The sequence below is a fragment of the Glycine max genome, chromosome 4 (assembly GCF_000004515.6).
Source record: "Glycine max cultivar Williams 82 chromosome 4, Glycine_max_v4.0, whole genome shotgun sequence".
NCBI lineage: Eukaryota > Viridiplantae > Streptophyta > Magnoliopsida > Fabales > Fabaceae > Glycine > Glycine max.
In genome coordinates, this window is record NC_016091.4 from 43,471,182 (window position 1) to 43,485,021 (window position 13,840).

At 30.1% G+C, this 13,840-nt stretch overlaps 1 protein-coding gene across 1 annotated transcript; it reads left to right on the forward strand.

Annotated features, from left to right (window-relative positions):
* Positions 1 to 2,016: 2,016 nt before the first annotated feature.
* LOC100782600 (stem-specific protein TSJT1) lies at positions 2,017 to 2,870 on the forward strand. The gene is made up of 3 exons (XM_003522321.5): positions 2,017 to 2,225; positions 2,393 to 2,633; positions 2,742 to 2,870. The coding sequence occupies exons 1-3, from the start codon at positions 2,017 to 2,019 to the stop codon at positions 2,868 to 2,870; spliced, it is 579 nt and encodes a 192-aa protein (XP_003522369.1).
* Positions 2,871 to 13,840: the final 10,970 nt, after the last annotated feature.

Sequence of the window (13,840 nt, forward strand, 5' to 3'; positions counted from 1 at the left end):
GTTTTTATGTTGTGAGTTTTGTAGTGGGCCGTAAATGAAATAATGATTTAAATAGTTAAGTTATATATTTTTAATTGAAATAGATTAAAATAGTACATATTTATTGGAATACCACACTCGACAAATAGTACATAGAATTTATTAATGAAAAAAATAATTATTTTATTAAAAAATTGTTTTATTCAAATATAACATTTTAAAAAAGAATGCATTTGATTATTTTATCAAAATAAGAAATTTAAAAATGAAGAAATTCAATTTCTTTATCCAAACACAAAACTTTGAAAATGAAGAAATTCAATTTCTTTATCCAAACACAAAATTTTAAAAATGAAGAAATTTAATTTTTTATCCAAACACAGAATTTTAAAAATGAAGGAATTTAAATTGAAGCATTTGAAATTCTCAGAATTTAAAATTCTTTAGAATTTTAAATTGCCTCATCCAAACACGTCCTAGGTTCATTGTTGTTGGTGAGAGAATTAATAGCTGATTGTTTCTTGGGCCTAATTTTATTTGTAATGGATTAAGAATGGGAAAAGCTTATGAAAATAATGAATGACAATAATATATCAAAAAATACAAAATATAGGAGTATACACACACACACACACACATATATATATACTATAGATTAAAAGAGAAGCCCCTAGAAAAATTGATAATACCCTTACCTAAGGCTGTGACACGTGGCACTTTTATTGGTTTTTTGGTCATTTTATCCCTCCAATTTTTGTCTTAGTTTTTTGCCACCTGGCTTGCTGGCTTGCCTTTGTTTTCTATTGGTTGCTCCACGTGCCTTCTTCTCCAACCTTCTTCCGTCATGTCCTCACCAACTTGAGCTTCCTCCTCCGTTTGCTTTCTTTCTTCTTCATTTTTGTGGTCCGTCTCTTCCATCTTCACTTCCAGTTTTTGCTTTTGTTTTCTGTTGAGTTTTTCAGCTGATGAGGTTTTCCATTTTGTGTTTGCCACATGAATAAAGGTTTTACTTTTTGTTGTTGTGCCTTTTTTTTTCAGGATCAAGGTTTTACTTTTCTTTTCTATTATGCATGTTTTCTTGGTAATTTATAGTTCTTTGTTTCGTGTTTCTACTTTCTTAATGATTTTTTCACTTTGTTTTTTGTTCCTTTTTTATCTTCCCGCTTACCAAGCTATCAATTAAGAAGCATCCAGCAGGCAAGTTTTTTTCCCTTTTGTTGTTGTGCATGTTTGTTTCGTTATTATTTGTCTCTATTTGCAAGGTTTTCATTTGTTTGTTGTTATGCATGTTTTCTTCTTAACTAATAGTTATTTTTTCTTACTGATTTTTTCACTTTGCTTTTTGTTCCTTCTTTATTTTCTCGCTTACCAGGCTATCTACGAATAAGCATCCAGCAGGCAAGTTTTTGTCCCTTTTGCTGTTATGCATGTTTGTTTCGTAACTATTTGTCTCTATTTGCAAGGTTTTAATTTTGTTTGTTGTTATGCATGTTTTCTTCTTAACTAATAGTTATTTTTTCCCGTTGTGACATTGATCTTGGCTTCCTGATATCGTATTTAAGAATGGAACTATGCATACTTTACTTTTTCAATAATATCTCTCTTTTCTTTTTCTTGGCTGACATATTGTTTGTCTCAGGTTTATTATTAATAAAGGTAATGATTACTACACTTTACTTTTTCATCTTTATTTACTTTTCTTGCTCAGTTGTTGGGATAGAATTGGCATGTTCATGTGGCACACATTTTCTCCCATCCTATTGCATCTATATATCAAAGCATGATCACCTCATTCTTCCTATCATCACTGCTCGTTTTCTAAATCTCATTCTTCACCTACAACTATTTGGATTGCTGATTTTCGGTACATTCTCCACTTTTTAGAGTTTATTTTTTCCCTTCCCAATTGTTGATATGAATTATCATTTATTATTTTCCAGAAGTTGATAATTTTTTCATGTCCATTCTACAATTAATACCATATTGATATTGGTGCATTTCTTTAAAAAGGTTACTAATTCATTGACAAAGGCAAAAATGTTGGGAATTTTCAAGGAGAAGTTGGTTAAAGCACCCAAAGAGCTGAACAATCCAGCTTCTTTGAATTCATGCACTAAGCCTAAGCCAAGTCATGAAATCCTGAAGGATTTCATGCCCTGCAATTCCTCCAATGCTTTCTCCATGTGCTTTGGGAATGATGCTTTGCTAGCCTATTCCCCTTCAAACAAGCCTTCCATTCATCATAGGTATACTTAATTTAATTGCCTTTGAGATATGAATGAATCTATTGTTATATTCAGTACATTCCCTTTTCAAATTTCATGGTTGATAGGTTAATAAATCCATTGTTTGTGAAACGGATTTATGAATGATTAAGTTGTATTGCTAATACAAAAGAAAAAATGTGTCACAGGTTGTTTAGTGGTTTGGATAACATATATTGTGTCTTCCTGGGTGGCTTGCACAGCCTTAGCATGGTCAATAAGCAATATGGTCTATCAAAGGGAACAAATAAGGCCATGTTTATCACCGAAGCGTATCAAACTCTTCGTGACAGGGGTCCATACCCTGCTGATCAGGTCCTCAAGGAACTTGAAGGCAGTTTGGGATTTGTGATCTATGACAACAAGGATGGAACAATTTTTGTAGCATTTGTAAGTCTCTAATTTCTCGATCTATGCATGGCAATGTGTGGTTTTGCAATGTGTAAATGTTGTTATTAATCTTTCTGGAACTGGTTATTAATTTGTTTGTTTGAGCAGGGTTCTAATGGCCAGATTGGGCTCTACTGGGGTGTTGTAGCTTATAGTTCCATAGTTATTTATGAAAATATGGAGCTTATAAAAGCAAGTTGTGCTAAATCATTAGCACCATTTCCAACTGGTATGTAAATTTGAAGCTTTGATTCTAAATCACCATTCAAATTACTAATTCTTTTCAGAGTAACTAATAAGTATAGGATAATGGGAAAAAAATAAATGTGGCATAATAGAAAAAGTAAAATACATTTCAAAGGGTAACTTGTGTGTGGAATTTAACGCTTTACTGGTGGTTTTGTTTGGAATGGTCAGTAGATAAAAGCCTGAAACATCCATTCTCTTTTCTTTTTCTTGGATGATATATTATTATTATTATTATTATTATTATTATTATTATTATTATTATTATTATTATTATTATTATTATTATTATTATTATTATTATTATGTAGGTTCTGTTCTTCTATAGTTTCTTAGTTTGTTTTAAAACAAGTGTTTATCCCTAAATTTCAATTTTTTAAAACAAATGCAGAAAATAAATTGTTGCTTTGTTGAGTGGGTGTGCAACTGGAGGTGTAATATCAGCAAAAGATAACTCTTTTTTCTTTCATTTTCTGTCATTTTTATCATATTTTTCTTTCTCTTATATATTACAAATGACAGACATACATGACATTTCAATAATAAAGGTAATGATTACTACACTTTACTTTTTCATCTTTATCTACTTTTCTTGCTCAGTTGTTGGGATAGAATTGGCATGTTGACATGGCACACAGTTTCTCTCATCCTATTGCATCTGTATATCAAGGCATGATCGACTTATTCTTCCCATCATCACTGCCCGATGTAGCATATTTGCTGGTGAATGCACTATGAATTGGAATCAAGCTCTACCAAACATCAAGTCCGAGAACAATGTCAAGCATAGGCATATTAGGAATCAAAAACCAAACATACATTGCTTTTTCTTTGTAAGTTTTCCTGCCACTTTCTAATTATGTCCCCTCTCCTTCCCTGATGTTCTTACAATTTGCTTGGGATTATTGATTATATATATATATATATATATATATATTGGTATAATTATGTTTTTCAGGCTTGATTGCTCAGTGCATTCATTATTAAGAAACTCTATTTTTTTGGTATAATCAATTGTGTATTTTCCCTTTAAAAATGAAACAAAACAAAAACACCGTATGGGTCATTTAATGGAGAAATTGTGATTGTTGATTGATATTTACTATTTGCCATGAGACAAATGATTCGTTGGCGGATAAATACTTTGTCCATTTAACTCAACTTGAATTTTCTATTATGAGATATTTTTCTTCTTTTTCTTGATTATTATATTATATTTATTTTCTATTTGGACTGGATGCAGAGCCAGAATGCATTTACTAGATCACGGAGTGGTCTTTCAATTGGAGATGGAATATCTTTGAATTCTGGTGTGCATCACACACACACACACACACACACACACACACACACACACACACACACATTTCCTTGAGGGTGAAGTTGAAGGTTCACCTTAAATCAACTCTTTAACTCATTTGTTTAATTTCATGCAGATTCTTCGATTAAAGTCACACACTCATCTTTATAGTTTTGAACTATTTTATTCTTTGCTTTATAGTTGAGTTCTTCAATGTTAATGACAAATTTTCAATCAGAATTTGTCCTTTTAATTTGTTTTTGGTCTGATAAGTTGATGTTCGATAGCATATTTGGTACTGGCATGGAGCTTTTATCTAATTTTAACTATTGTTTTTAGTAAATGGTTTACAGAAAAATCAGAAAACATATTTAGATAACTCATTTTAAAAGCTACTAATGACTTTTCTCATCCTACATTTTGTAAGGAAATAGATTGATGACCAATTGAAATAGTTATATGTTGAAGCCTTGAAGGTATCTAACACACAAAGCTAGCATCCAGAATAATAGAGGGAAAGAAAAACTTTCAGATGGTTCATCTTGCTGAAATCAAAATCCCTCCAAGGAAAAAATAAAGGTTCTGCTCCAAGAAATATGATAGAACTTAGCATGGTTTATGATAAAATCCAAGTTGAGAACGGGTTTTCAGAGCTATCAACTGCAGAAAGACAAGAAATTCAGATGAAGAAAGCCAAACTAATTGGTATGCTTGATGAGGTATGTGTTGTTCACATTGATTGTAGTGTGTGTGGTTCCACTTCTTATATGTTTTCTACTCGGAAGCTAATAGTTATAACTTTCACATTTTGGAAGTAATTTCTTACTTCTCCTCGAGTTTTCAAACATACTATTATTATAGTAGTATTGTTTTTGGCTTGCTACTACTTGTGTTGCAGCACATATTATATAACTTTATCTTATATAATGATTAATGAATATAAATTTAGAAAGATTATGAATGGCTAATGGTCTTAAATTGCATGGTTGTGGTTGATTGCACTTAATAAAATATTTGTGATAGTTGAATTAATCGAAAGTTTATTGATGTGATTTTATTTTTCTTTCTTGAAGGTGGAGCAAAGGTACATGTAACATCCCAATTTTCGTAAACTAGATTAAAAAGGATTTTTATTTATAAATAAATAGAGTTTTAAAAAAAATGATGAGATTTTGTAAATAAATAAATAAGGAGATATAATTATTAATTAAAATAATGATTTGAGAGAAAATAAAAAGGATATTTTATTTATTTGTTTGATAGAGAATAAAATAAAGTTTGCTTTTATAAAATAATAAATAAATAAATAGAGTAAACCTAGCTATAAATAGCGTTAGGTCAGTTTTCACACTGACGGTGCCTCTTCTTTCCCTCATTTTCATTTTTCTCCTTCTCCCCTCAAAACCCTTTCTTTTTCCCGCAGCCCACCAAACTTCTATCAGAAAAATGACGATCCTGGACTCATTCACCGTTGGATCGTTGTGAAACTTTAGTACCACGTTCTCAATCCAATTCCGAGCATTCTCACCGTTGGGAATTTTAATATCACGTCTGAGCTAAGAGAAATACCCCTCGCATTGTAGTCTTTCCTTTCTCGCAGAAACCCAAAGCTGTCTCGGTAAAACTACGATCTCGGTTTCGTTAACCGTTGGATTGTTGTAAAATTTGGATATGTTGTTTGAAATTAAATTGCGCACACGTCCACCGCAGGAATCTCATGAAGACAGTACAAATAAAGGTTTCAATCTCTTCTCCATCTCTCTGACGTTTGGGAACTCTATCGGAGCAGTCGGAGGAATAACTGAAGGAATCTCAGGGAACCTCTAGAGATGTTACTATTGTTGGCTGAAGACACATGAGTCCGCTCAGAGGTAAGGGATGAGTTTATCGCAATTGGGGGTTAGAATGAACATGTGTAGGGATCCTTAGAGAACTAAATTTGGGTTTATTTTGGGATGTTTATTGAATTATAATTTTTCCTTTATGATTATAAATACAATATTATTGTGTTCTATGTACCAATTGATGTCCTGATGAGAATTGATTGATAAACTTGAGTGCTCTTGATGTCTTCGTGTTTAACCCGTGATTTTGATTAATTGATTTTGATACAATTGTGAGAAACTATTTCAGAGGTTTTACATCCCATGTTGTGATAAAATCTTTGGTATAAATTATTATGTTTAGGTTATGAAATGATGATTCAAACTGTGTGTATGTGATAAATTGAACATGTGACGGATGATGAAATACATGTGTATTGAGATGAGATGTATGTATTGAGTTGTGACTATGAACTGTGCAATCACACAATTGTAAGACCCTTCAAGGGCGACGAGTATTGTGATGGGATCCACTGTGGGAACCTGACGAGTTAAAATGATTTTGAAAACAATTGAGTAAATGTGTGTATTGCATAGTTCATAAGTAAAGTGTATATGATTCATGAGGTGTGATAACATGTTAAATTAAGATTATACCATGGTGATTGGAATTAAGTGTATGTGATAAATTGAGTATGTATATGATTGAGATATATATGTGCATTGAGGTGTTGTGTGCATTGAGTTGTGAACTATGAATTGTACAATCACACGACCATAAGTCCCTTTAAGGGCGACGAGTTAATGCTAAGTCTCTTTTAGGGCGACGAGTTGATGCTAAGTCCCTTTTTGGGCGACGAGTTAATGTTAAGTCCCTTTAAAGGCGACGAGTTAATGTTAAGTCCCTTTAAAGGCGACGAGTTAATGATAAGACCCTTAAAGGGCGACGAGTTAAAATTATTTTGAGAACAATTGAGGAGTCGTGTGTTTTGTACAGTTCATAGATAGAGTCTGTGTGCTAAAATATTTTCTGGGTTGGACCTGAATCAGGAGGGAGAGGCCCTGACGGACTCTTCGGAGTGTAGGCCTTGGGGGTCACACGGTTTGAGTGCTTCTTTAAGCCTATGTTGATCCCATATGGTTGGAGCATTCTCACAAAACACTGTGACCCTGACTGGTCTCCCTATGATATTACCTAGTGAGAGTGACTTGACTTACTAGTGTGTGGTTTGTCTTGTCATGTACTCCTAGGCGCCCAACGAGGTTTTTCACTGACATGGTACCACATTGCATATAGGCTTGAGTCTTAGCATAACTGTTGCATACGCTTGCTAATTGTTTATTATGAAATTGATGTGTTATTATGTCTTGATCGGAGTGTGTGATTCCTGTGTATTGTGATTGATGATTGAAAGGTGTGATTCATGGATGAAAAGTGTGATTGATGAATGACAAAGTGATGAAATAATGTGAGATATGCTAAGTAAATTGTATTTGGCTACTATATGTTGTCTTGTTTCTCTCTAGTAGTTAGGAATGTGATAACTCACTCCCGGTTTACTGTTTATGTTTGGATCCTGTGATGATCTTGAACTTTGTGTTCGGGGGAGCAGATGAATAGGTGGATGACTATCAAGAACCTCATGCTAGAGGACACAGGAATACCACGCTCTGATAGGATGTGACATTAGGATATAGGTTCTATATTAATTGTATGAAACTTAGATGGCCTTGTTTGAGCCGAGATGACTTTATTATTTATTTGGACAAGTTTGAATATGATGTAGAAGAAAGTGAATGTGAGCCTTTTACCCATTTGAAAGGCTTGTATTTAAAAATGTTTTAAAAATACTTTTAATTAATATTTGAATTTTTATTCATTTACTAATATATATGTGAGGGGTAGAGGGTGTCACAGTACATACAATACCAACAGCAGATGGAGATAGTGGTTTTATCATTTGATGTTTGAATTGAGAAGAAGATTGCTTTGGAGGGAAAATGGAAGGTTCGCGGCTCAAATATGTTGACCATCATCTTCAGCAACAGCGAGCGCTCTCCTCACTCTACAGTTGCTTATGAGAGTATCAGCATGTAAAACCCAAAGAGGTTCGTTGCACAATTGAAAGGTGAGCAATGTGGTAGCACACTGCTACCACTCGCTGTTTGAGTCCCTCACAATTTCTTCTTAGTGTCATGCTACTACGTGGGGGAGTGGCGAACAATGATAGTGTAAAGAAAGAAGGAATTACCCTACATAGAACCATTTGAGCTCTAAGGTAGCTTAGGATTTGAAAGTATATGATTGAGGTTGTATATTATTTTTTTAAGTTCCGAAGGTGGGATAAATGGATTGTTGTCATAAATTTTATTTTGGTAAAAGATACCAATATATCTTCGATTGAACAATATGTTGTGGTATTTTACATATCCTCCACTGCATAAACTAGAACCAGTTGTGATTTAATATTTTTCTTTTTAGGTAAGTACAATGGTCATTCTGTGATTGCACATTTGAAACCAAAAATAATATAGAAAAATGTAATAAATGAAAGTAAAGTGCGAAAATGTTATTTCAGAAAGTTTTTTTCGTAAGGAATGAAAGCAATGCATAAAGAGTTGTGTGTTTGAAAGTTGAAACCATATTTGATACAAGTAGAAACAAGCACACGATCAACTCATTTGCCAATATGTGGAAAAATAAAAAATAAAGGTACAAGTAAGCTCATGTATGTTTACTAAACATACCATTCTTCGCGCATATCTCATTTGCCATTGTGTATTCGCCCGCATCAAAGAGGCACAAAGTTTTTCACTTTTGATTAGTTTTTCATATGACATAAGTTAACTTATTTTCTATTATTAAATTCACGGTACTTTACCCAATTACAATAACTAACACATGCAGGACTCAAGCTGATGATTAACTTATATATATATATATATATATATATATATATATATATATATATATATATATATATATATATATATATATATATATATATATGCTACCATATTAGTTACTATTTTTTTAGAAACGATACTAAGACTTGAATGTATTAGTTTCTTTTTTATTTAATTTTATGTGCCACAAGCAACTCTAAATCATCAAATGAATTCCCATATATGAAATTATAATGTCACGGTGGCTAACTCAAGGCTAAACAGTCAAACTCTTTAAATCCTCATAAGTTTATATATTTATATATATAATAAAAACTGACAAAGGCCTGGTTGCTTGAACAATCAATTATATTTTATTGTTTTTATTATTATTATTATTATTATTATTATTATTATTATTATTATTGATTTGAACTGAGGTCGGATTTTTGGAGTTAGCTTACCCTCATGGGATCATGATCCTTTGTCCCGTCCATCGTCCATTGTAGCACGTGTGTCGCTAGGGCATTTCATTTTTTATTTTCTTTGGCATTCTTTCTTCAAGGTTGTCCTAAGTATTACTTTAGAATTCTATTTAATTTTATTGTTGTTTTTATTATTATTATTATTATGTAGGCTCTAGCTCAAGGCCCTTTTTTTATGCTGGGATGACAATAGTTAACGCTAATATTTCCTATCTCTTAATTTTTTTTTTGTCATGCATGTTTGCTTTATTATTATTATTATTACTATTACTATTACTATTATGTAGGCTCTAGCTAAAGACCCGTTTTTATGTTGTGATTATAGGAGTTAACGCTTCATATCTCTTAATTTTTGTTTGCTTTCATGCATGTTTGTTGACAAGATCATTGATAACTACTTCATTCACTAAGAAGGACAAACCCACTAGATATTTTCTAATAGAAACACAACTCATCATTATGATTAATTCACAATGTCAAACACTTAATTTGGGATAATGTTGTAAATAAATTTATAATTTTAAATTAGTCTGTTTTCTTCTTTTTGTAGATGTATTTTGTGCCTATTTAATTTTGTCTCTTCCTGTAATGATATTATTTTTATTATTAGTATTATTATTATTATTATTATTTAGGCTCTAGCTAAAGGTCCTTTTTTATACTGTAGTGACAGGAGTGAACATTGAGATATTTTTCTTTGAGGTTCCTGGTGTATGTAGGTGGTAATACATGCTTTCCTCATATTATCAATCATGTTGATTAAGTTAGATAAAGTAATTTTAATTTAACTACATGTCTTTAAATTTAAATCTTAAATATATAATCATATTAAATATTTAGAGAAAGAATTTTACCGTATATAATCATTTTGTCGTCTATAAGTATAATCCACTAAATATTTCAATCCTAAGAGGAACTTAACAAAAATACACTGTACTACCCAAATATACACGGTGGTACGTGGCTTGACAGATATTTATGAAAAAATAATGATACATGTCGCATGAATCTTAGATTATTCTTGATGAAGGAAAATGCTTTTCTTTTCAGGAGATGTTGTTTTTAAATCAATTCCTACATGTCACTGTTATGCAAATTCAAAAACCTGACAAGGTAAATATAATGATGCATTATGACTGATGTAAATAACATCCAAATTTATGAGCTTAAGTTGCTTTTTTTTTCTGTTGTAACTTTATACACGGTAACTAAAGTAAGGTATGTTTCTTCAATTTTAGGAGATTTAATTATTTAGAGAAGATACATAAAGATTCAACATCATAAACTCTCCAATATATATTTCATTTTAATCTATGTTTTTCTCAAATTTCTCTCCCATATTTATTTAGTTTTCTATTATTTTCAAATTTTATCCATTTATTTATTCTACCTTTTGTGTGTTCATGTTATTTTTGAAAAATTTAACAGCAAAAAAATTAAAACAAAAAAACACCCTTGCTTTAAATTTGGTTATTGTTCCTTTAATTTACAAACAAAGTTTGTTATGCTCTTCTCATGTTAATACAAATTCTATATCTATAAAAAAAACTTTAATCTAAAAGAAAAATGTTTGCTCTTTACTCAAGTTCTCAATAATTACCAATCAACATTTTCATTGATGTGCTCTTTTTTTTGTTTTCTTAATTATTTCTCATACAATCGATTCTTTTTCTCGAATTTTACTCTTTGCAATTTCTATGTTTGAAGTAAAATGTTTTCGAATTAGACCATGAATTAGAACAATTGAGGCAAATCTAGCTCTTAAACGAGCTAGGACACGAGTCGAGACTATCAATGTGATTTCATAACAAGTTGATGCGTCTGAATATCAGACTAACTAAAAAATGGAAAATGAAACAGTAAGAAAAGATAGAAAAAAAATTAAAAAAAAATGAGTAGAAAAAATTATTAGCTACCATAGTGAATGGATACCAAAGTGGATGATTGACTCATTCCATATTAGAAAGAATCGCAAAAAATCTTTTGATAACCCAAATTCCTATTTCTCAATGATATCAAGCCGCTGAATATTGGAAACAAGCTATAGTCCTAACTTCCGGTAATTATATTGTTATAATAGCTATCTTCATTCCTATATTTCTTTTTTTCCTACCATTCAATAAAAATATTCTAAAATTGCTAAATAAAAAAAAATCCGTGGGTATGCATAGCTAACGAAGTTTAAGCACAATATTATTATAAATATTCAATTCTCTTATCCGTCCATATGCATAGTTGATGACTTTGAATATTAAACTTATTATCAATATTAGATCTATTCTAAGTTCCACACTGCCTCTCATTTTGCTTCTGTCTTACAAAACAATTAAGCATGCATGCTAAATAAATTGCAAAAGACTCATGCGTATGTACGGGTTTTATATATATATATAGAGAGAGAGAGAGAAATATTCCCACCTAGAATGAGGTTATTTTTTAAAAACTATGTACGCAATACTGCATTTAACTCTTTCATCACACTATTAAAATCATTTACACTTCAAAATGTATAAGGATATATATGTTGATTATTAAAAGCACAAAGAAAAAAATCTCTCTACATATGTATAATGAGGGTGTTCTATATTTTTATAACTTTTTCTTCTTCCCTACCCTTTGTAGTGCCTTCATTATCCCAACACAAGATGCCTTTTAGGTTTTTTTTTTAATAGTAATTTCTTCTTTATAAAATTGTTGCGAAGATAGAAAACTGTTCCCTCCAAATTCTTCCCTACTTAGTGTATTTTAAGATAATTATAATTTACTAATATATTCAATCTAAAAAAATAAGTAAATATATGTTAACAAGCCCCTTCAAAATTATTATAATATTAACATTTTTAACTCATTCATTTTTTTAGTAAACCACCATTTTAGTCATAACCGTCTATGACACTATTATTAATCTTTGAAACTAATAAAACTTCAAACAAGTGTTTGGAATTTTCAGTTTTATTTAAATTTCTAAAAATTCAATCACTTATTAATTTTTTTCCTTAAACATATATTAATATTAGGATAAAATATGTGTAGGATCCCTGAAAAATTTTAAAATATTAATTTTTTTCATAATTATTTTTGTATTAATTTGATCCTTTGAAAAATAAAATATATTTCCTCATTGATAAATCCATGGTTCCTTGACATGACAATTTTAATTTTTGTTTTCTCTTTACCTTTTCAAAGCACACTCAGAATATATCAAAATTCGATGTTGTTTTATCTTTCTTTCTAATCTCATTAGAAAGTGCAAGAAAATTATGAAAAATTATAATTTTTTTATTTTTAGCTACCATGATTTCTTTTAATTCGTTTGGAAAAAAATTATTTAATCCATTTGCGATCAAACTATACTTGTAAGTCTGCTAGCCATTCAGATTATCACTTAACGAAGTTACAACATAAAATCAACAAAAATATATTTTATTTATACAAGGACCAAATTGATATAAAAAAATTTATGAGAAAAATTTATACTTTTCAAATTTTACAAGGATCCCAAACATATTTTAACCTTAATATTATTACTAATTTTACTTAGGTCACACATTCTTTTGAATTTTAAACAAATGTGATTAACATATTGCACTTTCAAAAACTTAAATGAATTTTCCTAATTTTAAAGGACTAATATAACAATGTTATATAATTTTGATATATTTACTCAAATTTTTTCTCCAAGTTTCCTATGTACTTAACCATTTAAAATTAAAACTTTTTACATCCACTTATTTATGTTTATTACATCTCACAACCATTTTTAGGCTACAACCTTCTTTTTAAGGTACATTTGACCGAAATAAATGATTAATACGATAAAGTTAAAATTAAATTATTCAGATATGTTCAATTCTTGATAGTATAATTGTTAGAGCAATTTTATTTATTTCTTGATCAAATTTCATAGTAGTTAGTATTCATTTTTTTTCCTGATAAACCAAAGGATTAGGACAAAAAATAAAAGAAAGATACATTTGACAACCTAATAATCCAAAATAAATAGAGTAATAAAATATTATCTTGATCTTTATTTATAAGAGATAATCAACAAATTTTTTTTGTCTCTTATCATAAGATTTCATTTTCATTTTATTTCTCTCGTGCATTAATTATTTTATTATTTATTTACTCCGAATTGTTTCTCTCTTTCCTATGCAGATTGAAAAAAGATGAATAAAATTTTAATAAAATTAAAAATAAATTTAAAAAATATTATAATTATAATCAAATTTAACCTTAATAAATAAATAAATAAATTTTTTAATAAACATAAATTAATTAACTATGTAGAAGGAAATAGTAATTATCTGGATTCATCCTTTGATAATCCATGAGCACTAAACGCACTACGCCGTCGAATACACGTCACCAACCATTAAAACCAAGTATATATATGATATTGATAGATCCATTAAGGATAACAATGACTTTTAATATACACATCAAAATATCCGCCAAAATAGAAGG